This window comes from Protopterus annectens, chromosome 6.part1 (assembly GCF_019279795.1).
Source record: "Protopterus annectens isolate FY-2018-M chromosome 6.part1, PAN1.0, whole genome shotgun sequence".
Taxonomy (NCBI): Eukaryota; Metazoa; Chordata; order Ceratodontiformes; family Protopteridae; genus Protopterus; species Protopterus annectens.
In genome coordinates, this window is record NC_056738.1 from 356,500,667 (window position 1) to 356,513,196 (window position 12,530).

The 12,530-nt window shown below is 41.5% G+C and overlaps 1 protein-coding gene across 1 annotated transcript in view; it reads right to left on the bottom strand.

Moving 5' to 3' along the window:
• The window catches only part of ATG2A (autophagy related 2A), a 2,853,001-nt gene that overhangs the window by 1,191,094 nt on the left and 1,649,377 nt on the right, over positions 1-12,530 (bottom strand). Inside the window, exon 21 of the mRNA XM_044075772.1 lies at positions 6,309-6,459. Coding sequence (XP_043931707.1) covers positions 6,309-6,459 — 151 coding nt within the window. The remainder of the gene's footprint in view (positions 1-6,308; positions 6,460-12,530) is intronic.

The window sequence follows — 12,530 nt, forward strand, 5'->3', positions numbered from 1 at the left end:
GCAACAGCTGTACACTTGTACCCATGAGGAATGGTTCAGCAAAATCCATATTTATGCGGACAAAATAAAATTAAGTACTTAGGAGTATGGTTTAAAAAGGAGTCTGTTGTAGCAGCTAAGGATATGTGGGAAGAAACTAAAAAGATAATATAAAAACTGACAAAGTGGAAGCTCTGTTTTATGGATATGAATAGTAAGATACAAGCAGTTACAACGCTTTTAGTTCCTTTAGTTTTATACCCAGGTCAGGCATATTTTTAACAACCAGAAAAGTTGTAAATGGTAATTAATAAAGCGATGAAGGATTTTATCTGGGAGGATACGATGGCAAGAATCAAGTGGGATAAGCTGATTCTTCCAACAGAACAAGGTGGTTTGGGATTACCTGATTTGAAGGTATATTTCAGAGCTACACAGTTAAGGTTCCTACATATATAGCACAAGCAGAAAGCTATAATTCAAAGTGGGAAGGGATGATGTAAAATAATGGGGAAGCTCAAGAAACAAGGAAAGACTGGGATTTTGGATGCAGATCCTTAAGGAGAAAAGTAATAACTATACAGACTATAATATTCATAAAGTAGCAGAAAGTATTCTAAGAACTAAGCCAATACAGGAATGGAGAAAGGAAACTCTGCCCAAACAGATGACTGCAATTTGGGATAAAAACAATAGAAAAGAGGGGGCTAGAAATTATTGGAGAAAACAGGCAAAAGTACCAAGGTACTGGGAACAAATAATTAGAGAGGGGAAAGGTAATAGAATGGGAAGAGGCCAATAACTTATTTGGACTGTAGGCTAGATACTGGCTTTCCTATCAAGGACTGATACCAGAAAGAAATGGGGATTCTAAGACAAGAACCAGCACTGGTAGAGTTTTTAGTAGAATCTAGAACAGAAGCTGTTGTTAAACAATAATTAGTAGAGTACATAAAATACTGCAAGATAATTATAAGAACCAATCACAGGAGGTTAGAAAAGATTGGGAGGAGAGACTGGATAAGCAATTCACAAAGAAACAATGGGGGTTTACAAGTATGTCTCCCAAATATGCAACAAAGTGTAGAAGATTTAAAGATCTTTTCTTAGAACACTTTACATAGGTACTTTTATACCCCAAGTAGACTCCAAAGAATTTTTTCCTCAGGTTGATAGCAAATGTTGGAGGTGTGATGGGGATGAAAGAGGTAATATGGAATAACAACTGAGTTCTTGAGACTGAGCATGAACCCCACACTGCAAAGAAGAAACATTTCAAATTCTAGGTCTTGCAAAACAACCTGTGGAAAAGGGGCATGAATGAGATGATCATCCAGATAAGGAAACATATGAATACCATGGAGCCTGCAAAATGCTACACCTCGGGCACAACATTTTGTAAAGTATGACCAAAATGTAAATCAAAGAACTTTTAGTGTAAGGAAGATACAAAGAAAGGTAAACATTTCCTGAAGAGAGGCTGTACAGTAATATGCAGGTAAGCATCCTTCAGGTCCAGAGACACTAGAAAAGCCTGAGAAAGAAGCTTAGGGATCAGAGACTGGCAAGGATACATTTTGAAGAAGGAATCTTCAGAAAGGTGTTGAAAAAGGAGAGGTCAAGAACTGGCCTTCAAGAACCCTCTTTCCTGAGAACTAAAATTACTCTGGAGTAAAAAAAAACTATGCCCCTCTGGCAAGGAAGCACCGGCTGAATAGTGCCTTAAGCCAAAGATCTTGAAGAAGAGGAGGAAAATGTGGCAACCGACAAGAAGGGGGTTGAGAAATCCCTTTAAAGAGAGGAAGGGACTTCCATATCGTGAAGTAGACATTGTGAATAACTGAGAAAACCCAGGAGTCTGTGGTGATTTGTTGCCAAATGGGAAAAGATGGAGTTAACCACTCAAAGAGGAATCTGGCCAAGAGAAAGAGGAAGGTGACTGTCAAACAGAAGCTGATTTCTCCAGAAAGGAAGACTTCTGTACCATGGAATCATGAGCAGGTTTCTCAGAAAAAACTCTCTTAGGTCTTTTATGATGCTTACACACAAAAGGTGCCTCAGGAAGGTAATTTCTCTGATATTTAGGTACAAGCGTGAGGAAAAATTGTTCAAGTTCTTGCATGACCTTCCCTTTATCTTAAACAGCTTTAAAGAAATCTGCAGCAGCAGAACCAAACAGATTTTGGGTATCTAAAGAACAGTCCAATAATTTCATCTTCACATCCTCAGGGAGAGAGAGTAATCTAAGCCAGGAATACCTCCTAATAATGGACGCTGATGCAGCAGCACCAGATGAAGCATCATTAGCATCACAGCTGCATTTAATGGAATGGCAAGCTACTTGGGAAGCAGAACCCAGCAAAGAAAGGGCTGGAACTTTAGAATCTGATTCAGACATGTCAGCCAACACTCCCCATTTGGCAAAAATTCAAGCATATAACTAGTCATGTGTGTCTGGTAATTAATGGCCCTGAAATCTAAGGCAGCAGAGGTATACATACTTCATACCAGTCCTACCCACTACTCTACTATCTGTATCTGAAGGCAAGAGCTTGGAAGAGGCGAGCAGCTTAGTATGTTTGTCAATTGAAAGGGAAATGACAGAAGAGATAGATGAATGATTCTTATATAAGAATGTCTAAGCCTCAGGAACGTTAAATAACCTTCTTTTTTTTTTTATGAGTAGGGGGCTTAGGAAGCAGATGTGAAAGTGTCTACATAAGCTTCCAAAACAGGAGGAACTGCAGAAGGCCTGGGAGAATCCTTCTATCATAGAACATCATATTGCTTCTGGAAGTCAGACAACTATGGGCTTTCCCAAAGAAAATGCTCCATCATTTTAATAATGGTGTCCTCTTCAACTGCAGAGTCAAGGGAGAGGGTATCCTTTTCAGCAGATCCCAAAGCCATACAACAGTGAATTTGGGAGGAATATGGCAAAAATTCCTCTCCAGAATCCAAATCCTCACCCTCATCAAAAGAAGAATTACTAGGTCTTTTAAAAAGAGTAAAACAAAAGGTAAACCAACAAGAGAAGGTAATGATAAACCCTGCGGAGGCTTCAAAGTCATAAGGGCTTCAAAAAAGCCCTTGGGTAAAGTCTTGTCACTCCCTTGTGGGGGGGAGGGGAGTTTAGAAACAGAAGCCACATGCCTAGCCCTCTCTTTCTTTTTAATAAGAACCTCAGCCCTAACAACCAAGGTTCTCAACCCTGCCTTACCTCTATAAAGGAACCACATATTTATTCCCTAAGGAGTATCAGCGGAAACACCTTAGGGCCTTTAGAAATTACCAGCTGCATTTCTGGCATAGTGGACAACGACTCAGTCTAAGAGAACGTGTGAAAGGCATGCCCCCTGTCAGCCTCCAACAGGGTCATGACAGAGGGAGGAGGTATGAGAACTGGATGGCCTTTGTGCTTATCTGACCCTACAGGAATGTCTGCCAGAGCCTGGGCAGCAGAAAACTTCAATCGTAAATCTTTCAACTTCTCTTTAGAACGCATTTGGACATCCAGGCAGGCAGATTCAGAAGCCATGGTCCCTTGAGCAGGTAACTTCATCTCTAAATATATAGAAATGGAAAAGAGACGGCTACATGGGGTCTTAGGAACAAATGCCTGGCAAATATCACACTGTTTGTGGTCATGGGTGCACCCAAATAAAAAAAGTGCTTCCTGTGCCTGTTCTTCTGGATGACATGCACCTTTGGTAAAACCAGTAATAAGAAAAAAAGAAGAGTCACAAACAGGGTACTTTATCTGTCATAAGCTCTGATCTAACACAAGACAAATGGCTTTTAGATCAAATTGAAAACACACTATTCAGGCTGGTGGCAAAGTAGTCCTGGGGATTTGATATTCATACATTAATTATGCACCTTACACACCTCTGTCATAGGGCATATGTCTGACATATGGCATCTATTAGGGCCAAAGACTTTGTTATGCTGCCCAGATATGTGGGTATCCTTGGTAGGATATCACAATTATAAAAAGAACCAACTCCAAGACTGCTCAAAAGGTACAGAAAACTTATTTTATTATAAGCAAAGCTTTCGGGTATCACCCTTCCTCAGTGCTAGCACTGAGGAAGGATGATACCCGAAAGCTTTGCTTGTAATACAATACATTTTCTGTATGTTTTGAGCAGTCTTGGAGTTGGTTCTTTTTATGGTTTTGGTTTCTCCTAGTTTCTCGTCTGTCACTGCATCAACTTTTCATTGACAGGATATCACTTCTGTAAGGAATACTGCAACGGTTACTAAGGATCCATGTGCAGATCACCCCTGGATTAGCACCATAATCCCTTATGGATAATGTAACGTTTAAATGTCTGTCTGGCTCTGGTCAATCATACTTAAAATACTAAGGGCTCTGGGTTAACTATATTTATAACACTAGGGCGAATAAACCTCTTAGGAATGCATGGCTAGACAGAGCATTAGCCTACTAATTATTTATGAATCTATGAATAGTAAGACCAAAATATGAACTGTGTGAAAGGCAAAAAAGAAGTGTCACGTGAGGGAGACATTCAGCTGATGCACAATTACCACACCATGCACTGACACTGACCTATATGCCAACAAGCATGAGAATGTCTAGGATAAAACAAGGATGCCAAATGCTGATTAGTGAAGGGGATAATCCTAACCACAGACACCACTAAGGAGGATCTTTAAAGTCACCTATTTTTTTTTTTTTTGTATCATTCTGTAAAGGAAATGAAATTACAATCCATCATTAATCTCAGAATTACCAGTTTAATATTTCTGGAGCAGAAAATACCTACTGTGGTCTTTCATCCAAGACAATCTGGCAGTCTAAAACATTAAGTTCAAGTCACAAGTTAGTATATATTCTTTTTTCAAATAAAGACTTGTACTCTATTACCTTTGTACCTAAAAGTACAAAACTGGTGCAATTTATAACAGAACATCTAAACAGGATGTCCAGGAAAAAAAGCAGAAAATGTCAAAAACAGTTTCAGACAAGCAATTTCCTACTGGTGGGGACCCCACAACCATCCTATATGGTTAATGCAATGTGCAGGGTGGTAAGTGGCAATGTGGTCTGCTTCTGTCAGATATTGTTATATGGCTTTTGTTCATTAAGAATATGTACCCAGAACATACATTTATAAAATTAGTATTAAATCAGACATGTAAAAATACACATTTCTATCAAAAGATTAATTCAACAGTGAGCACAAAGTTTTCAACACCAAAATCCTTGTACTGACCAAGGCAATACTGCCCAGCCCAGCAAATTTCAATAGTGAGCTGCATATAGATTATTGCCTTTTTAGCTGCAGTAGACACAGAAGGGTTAAAGTATGATTATTTAAGAAATGGCCTTTTACATGCTTATTACAAAGGTGCCACATTAAAGTCTTTAGAAGCCTTTTGCAATGAAAGTCTGTCAAGCTGCACAGCACAGTTTCCACTGGGGAGGGTATATGACTTCAGTACAAGGTGAAAAATATAAAGTATGCCCACAAATAAATTAATTACCTGTAATCTACTGATCTAAAAAAACAAAGGCATCTATGGTAAGCACCCAAAGTTGGGTTTGCTTTGAAGGCAAAATAAATGCCTCTGGTTGCATTTGTGTCACTGTTAATGACCTATACTGCAAACATTTAAATGAAAACAAACCATTGCATTTTAAGAAGGTTTTAATTTATATATTTACAATTTATACTAAATAAGTGGCTTTTTTTACAATGCCTAGGCAGCCAATAAGTATGCTATGCTCGCTGCAAACAAGTAACATTTTGTGTGTGTGTATGTGTGTGTGTGTGTGTGTGTGTGTGTGTCTTTTGGAAGGTGCCACTGCATTCTAGAAACTGCAATAAAATTCTACAAATGCAGATTACAACACCCATTTACAAAACAAATTAATATAGTATTCTCAAGATTCTAAAAAAGTGCTAGAAGTGCAGCACTGAACTATGTGCACTGTTTTGCAACCTGCACTACAAATAAATAAGACATGAAACAATATTTCACTGTAAGAAAACTAGAAATTGCAAATCCTAGATCAATCCTTAGAACCCTTGTAAAATGCACTGAAAAGTATATACAGTCCATCCACTGCAACAGCCATCCTTTGATGTTAACTAAAAGGCACTCCAAACAGCTTAAAGAGCCAAAACAGGAAGGATGTTAGCTGCCATGAAAAAATAGTAAGTACTGTGTATTTATGCATTTCATTGTATCTTTGGGCAAGAGTCCATGGCAAAGGGAAACATTTCAGCTCTGGCACTTAGACTAAGGCAACATAAAATGGAATAACATTTAGCTTCTATAGTAATGCTATGAAATACCTTTATGATAAAGTGCTACTTTGTCTGACTCGATGCAGAGGTAGCTAAGGTCCACCTGTCCCTTAAACTGTGACACACTAAATACAGTTCCATTTTCAATATCAAGAACAAGTTCTCCATGTGAATCTTCCAGCTTCTTTCCAGTTTCATTCTGCAGAGTTTTAAAGAACACATTGTCAGATTCACATTCTTCCCTTCTCTATTCATTTCAAACATTTACCTGTAAGCAAACGTCATCACACAAAACCACAGCATTAACAATTAACAACGTGAATCCATCTGTAAAAGGGAATGACTTATAGAAATACACAAACCTTTGCAACCAACTCAACTTGTGAGAAAATGGTGCTCAAGAATCTAATGAAACTTTTACTATACAGGACATACAGTTGTGAGATCATATTAAATTCCCTCTGAAATGTCATCCACAAAATATGTAATCCATGACACTTACATTTAATTGTATATGTAGAATTCTAATCAGAAAGTTCCCATAGGTAGGTCTCACACACACGGAATTCTTGTCAAAAACAAAGGTTATACTACAAAAAATAACAATAAACATGTAATATGCAGGATTCTAACAAGTTATATTGAATTATATACTTAACTGCATAAATGAGCTCAAATAGACAATGATGACTGCAGGGTCTGTCCTAAGTAAGAGTTACTGGAGAATGCTACAGTGCACCCAGGAAAAAGTCCCCCTTTACAAATTCTACAGATCCTTCCTTGACTGGATTCACCCCTTTCAAGAATCAGAATTTACTGCATTTTGGAGCCCTACCCCTACCACTAGTCAATACCTTCTTGCAAAACAAAAGACAAGAATGAAGATCTGTTTTTAACCAACAATACACATGCATATACTTGTCTGACTTAATGGGGGAATGGAAGAGCCAGTGATGACGGAGAGACCACTTACCTTCAAGAAGATGGAAATACGGTACTCCTGATCAATCAAGGAAAGGCCTGTCACAGATCAGCTAACATGGTAAGAATGTATCTATTATGTATAACACTTGAGGAACCTAGGATCCTCTTTCATGGACACACAATTTGAATCCCAACCAGTTTCAAATGGTAAAGTCAGCCACCTACCATAATTCTCCCCTTTACCTGATTCCCCTTCTTAACATCATTCTAACCAAGTCTTCCCACAGATGCTCTTCATTTAAGCTACTCCTTAACTATATATCAGACCATCTTCCTCTCTTAACATACTAGTTCTTTAAGACATGGAAAAGCCCACCCACCTATACCCTTTGCCCCAATCATTCACTCCTACAGGGCCATTTTTTTTAATTCTTTCACTTAACACCACAGCATCCTGACCTTTTTTTGGGGGGGGAAGGGGTGGGTGGCTTTTTTTAACTAAGTGACTTGCACGTTAATATTAGGCAGGCAAAGAAATAAGGGGTAAGTAACAAATCACACTAAGACTGTTTTTAATAGGATATCCTGGTGACAATTATAAAAAATTGTTTGTCACTGGTTATTCACATTTACATTACTGTTTCCAAAACAGACAGCTACATATTCTTGAGGACCATGGTGTAAAAATATCATGGGGGGAGAAAGAAAAATAGATGGTCAGTTTTCTTGTATAATTCATTATGCTAGAAATATCGATAACTGTTTGATAATTTCACAAAGGTTTTTTATGTATATTTTATATATATTTATTACAATTATACATACTGTATATATATTTTTTGGGATGGAGAGAGGGAAACCAGGACTGCAACACTGAATACACTCGAACATCTACATTAATGGCAAGTGTACACAAATGTACTATGTTCTTCATGTTTAACTGTTGCAGTCATCACCTGTGGGAGGATTCCCAAAGCTGAGGAGAGGGGTGGAAAGATAGGTTAGAGCCCTAGGCTTGGGTCAGCAAGCCCTGCAGGACTGCAGAGGCAAACCCTGCCTTAGACTTAGAAAAAAAGAGGTAGGTGGTAATGCTTTGTAAAGGTATGGACAGAGGTCCAGGTGGCAGCTTCCAATATGTCCCTGGTGGGGGCTCCTCTGAGGAAGGTTGTGGAAGAGGAGGCTGCCCTAGTGAAATGGGTATGAACAGACTTAGGGGGGTTTCCCATGTAGTCTATAGCAGAAATGGATACACTGTGATATCCACTTGGAGATGGTTTGCTTGGAAATGGGCTTCCCCTCTGCCCCTGGGGCAAAGCTGACAAGCAGCTAGGCTGTTTTTCTGAAGGGTTTAGTACTGTCCAGATAGTATCCGAGCTGTCTGTGCACATCTAGGGAGTGCAGAATTTTTTTCCACTTGTTTTGAGGGTTGGGAAAGAAGGTAGGTAGGTGTATGGCCTGGTTCAGGGTCACATCAGATACTACCTTGGGTAAAAAGGAGGGGTTAGTCCTCAGGGAGACCCAGTCTGCATGGAAAATGATGAAAGGTTCAACAGCTATGAGTGCCTGAAGTTCTGAAACTGAAGGCAGTCTTCCAGAAGAGGTATTTCAGTTCTGTAGAAGCAGCAGTTTCGAAACGAGGTAAGGTTAGTTTTTCTAAAACATAATTTAGGTCCCAGGCTGGCATGGGAGGTCTGATATTAGAAGCCCCTTTGAGGAATTGTTTAATTAAAGGATGAGAGAAGAGGGGAAGGCCTGAATCATAAAGGGCTGAAATGGCTGAGGCATGGATTTTAATAGAAGAGAAAGTACAGTTTTGTACCTACAGATGGTAGTGTTTTGTGAGTGCACAGAACTCCAAGTGGCCGCCTCCAAGATATCTTTAGTAGCTTTCCTCTGAGGAAGAGGCTAGAGGTGGCTGTGGGCCCTGGTGGAGGAGATCTGATACCAGTAGGGACAGGTTTTTTTTCATGATAGGAATAAGAAAAAGTATGCAGTGACCAATCCACTTTGAAATGGTCTGTTTAGTCAGGACAAATATTGTTCTGTTGAAGCATCTGGTTCAAAGAAGGGTATAATGTTTTTTTTCCAGTACATAGTAAGGTCCCAGCTGGCACTGGGCTGTTTCCTGGGAGGTCTTTCTTTTAGCCCCCACTGAGGAACTGTCGAGGGGTGGATGTGAGAATAAAGGAGGATCCATGTTGAATTCGGAGAGGCCACTTTTGAGCAACTCGGCTAGGTAATTCAAAATGAGAGGGATGGGAGGATGTGAGGTACTGGCATGTCTGGACTGGCTCCAGGAGCAGAATCGTTTCCATTTCCCTGCATAAGATTTTCTGGTGCTGGGCCTTCTGGCCTCTGTAATAATGTCTAGGACCTGTTTGCTTAAAAGTGACTTCTTGTTAGTTTTTGTGTATGAGCCATGTTGAACATTTGAGAGTCAGTAGGTCTGGGTGCAGTACCTTCCCCCTCTCCTGGGTCAAGAGGTCTGACCTTAGGGGAAGCAGCTTGGGGGGGACTGTAACGTCTGACTGCATAGGAAGGGGTAAAAATGTTGTCTGGGCCAATCTGGAGTGATGAGGATGGCCTTTGGTCTCTCCTCTCTTATTTTGATCAGAACCTTGGGAAGAAGGGGTAGAGGCAGGTATGCATACACAAAGAGGGAGCTCCAGGGAAGGTCAAGGCATCCAGTATTCCATGCTAGGAGGTGATACTCCCTAGTGCAAAATTTGTGCAGCTGGTGGTTGAGGTGCGAGGCAAAGAGGTTCACCTCTGGGGTCTCCCACTCCTGGGTGATTTGTAGAAAGATTTCTCTGTGGAGATGCCATTCATGGGGGTTCAGTCTGCTTAGGTAGGCTGCAAGTGTGTTGTTGATCCCTGGTAAGTACTGGGCAATCAGATGTAGTCCCACAGAGGCAGCAGGAAGCCACAGACTCATGGCTAACCTGCACAGGGGGTAAGACTGGGTGCCCCCCCCCCGCTTGTTGATGTACCACATTACTGTGGTGTTACCTGTTTTTATAAGGAAGACCCCTGGCCTGAGATGGGGTTGGAAAGAAGCCAGAGTGTTTTGCACTGACATCATTTATTTCTGGTTGATGTGCAAGTGGAGTTGCTAGGCATTCCAAAGGCCTTGGGTAAACCTGCCTGCTAGGTGAACGCCTCAAGCTATGTCTGAGGCGTCGGTGGTGACTGTCTGGCTGGAAGGGCGGAGGATGAAGGGAAGACTCTTATTCATGGCACAGGCCTCTACCCACCAGAAAAATTCATCCCTTATGCAAGGGAACAGTGGGAGGGTGGTCTCTAGTAACTGAGAGTGCTGACACCAAAGGTTCTTTAAGTACCACTGAATCTGGCGAGGATGCAAGATGCCATGTATCCCAGGGCTTGCAGGAACTTCTCGCAGTGAGGTGTCTTCTGGAAGCCAGCTGGGTGACATAGAGAGGCAGGAAACTCTGCTCTTCTGGAGATAGGAAGGCCATTAGGGTTGCTGTGTCTAGCACAGCTCCCAGGAAAACAATTTTCCTGGTGGAGTTTTGCTTTGATTTTTTCTTGTTGATGGTGAACCGTACGGAAGTTAGAAGTTTTTTGACAAAGAGAAGGTCCTGTAGCAACTTTTCATTGCTGTTCGCTGAATGAGTCGTCCAGGTAAGTTTAAATCTGCATATTTCTCTGTCTCCAGAAAGCTACAGCCGGGGCCAAGCATTTGGTGAATACTCTGGGAGCAGTAGATAAACCCAAGGGCAGTGCAGAGAACTGAAAGTGCTGATTGCCTGCTCTGAAGTGCAGGAATATTCTGTACGATTCCCTGATGGGAATGTGGAGGTAGGCATCTTTTAGGTCTAGTGTCACCAGCCAGGCATTTTTAGCGAGCATAGGCAGGAGCTGCTGCAAGGTTAGCCTTTTGAATCTAGGGACCACCAAAGGAGGTGTTCAGTTTGGATAGATCCAGGATGGGCTGCCAAGTGCCCTCTTTTCTTGGAACAAGGAATAGTCTGGGGTAAAAACCTTTTCCTGTTTGATCCTGAGGGGCAAGTTCTACTGCCCCCTGGGATATTACGGGTTTTTACCTGTTTTAATCCCTCTGCCCACTGGTTTGGGGGGAGGTCTGGGAACCCTCTTGGAATTAGGAGTTCACTGAAGGAGAATCTGTATCCCTGAGAAATGATTTTTAATACCCATTGGTCCGTGGTTGTACAGACCCAACTGTCCTTGAAGAGGGTGAGCCTTCCTCCTAGTTTTAGATGAGTGAAAAGTGGGCAGAGGGGGGAGGGAAAGTCATTGTGAGTGCTTACCATAGAAGTTTGGCTTAGAACTCCCTGCCTTCGAGGCTGAAGTGGTCCACTGTTTGCTTCTTAGCTGGCCCTAGGATGGGGGCCTGGATGTTCTGTCCCTGCAGGGCTTACTTTGGCCCTGTCTGCTGGGAGCAGGAAAGGCCCAGTGTTTAGAGGGGAAGTTCCTGCTGAATCTGGGCAGTTGAACTTGAAAGAAATATTTTACTGTTTGCATCGATTTTGCTTAGTCTTCCATCTTTTTAAGCACCTTTTCTGCTACTTCCCCAAATAGGCATTCCTTACCTAGGGGTGCATCAATAAGTTTAGACTTGACATGATCAAGGAGATGTTGTTCCTTCAGCCATGCATGTCTTCTGATAACAAGTCCTGTCAATGCTGCCCTGCAAGATGCTTCCACGGCATCATATCCACAATGTAATGAGTGCTTGGTCACTTGAAAAGCAGGGTGCAGTAATTCTGCCAGCTCTTTTGAGTTGGCACCGTCAGGAGAGGAAGCAATCTTCTATTTTAATTGTTCCAAAGTGTGGTGTTGATATTTTAACATATGGAACTGACAACTGAGTGCTCTGATAGCTAAGGTTGCAGAGGTGTATACTTTCTTACCCCATCTGTCCAGAACTCTGGAGTCTTTGTCAGAAGGAAGAGGATTTTTGGCAGAACTACTCTTAGCTCCTTTGGGTCCCTGTGTAATGACCTCAGGGTCTGCATCAGGGTTCCTGTACAGGTATTTGTGAGAATCCAGTACTCTATAGTACCTGTTAGGTTTACTTGGAGCAGGAGGCAGGGCATCAGGGGCTAAACTGGATTCAAGGAAAACATCATCCATCACTTCTAGAATAGGTGGGATGGCAAGGGGTCTGTCCTGGGGCAGGTCCAGAAATCGCCATTTCTTTGACTGTGGGTAGTCCCGAGATTCTCACTGAAAATGCTCCCTGAAGGAGTGAAGGGTTTCCCCAAAGGAGAGGTCCCCTGGAGGGGAGGCAGAGGGGATGGATTCCTCTGCATCTGAATCCTCAAACATTTAAGGGCTGTTGTTCCTCTTCAAAGGCAGAAT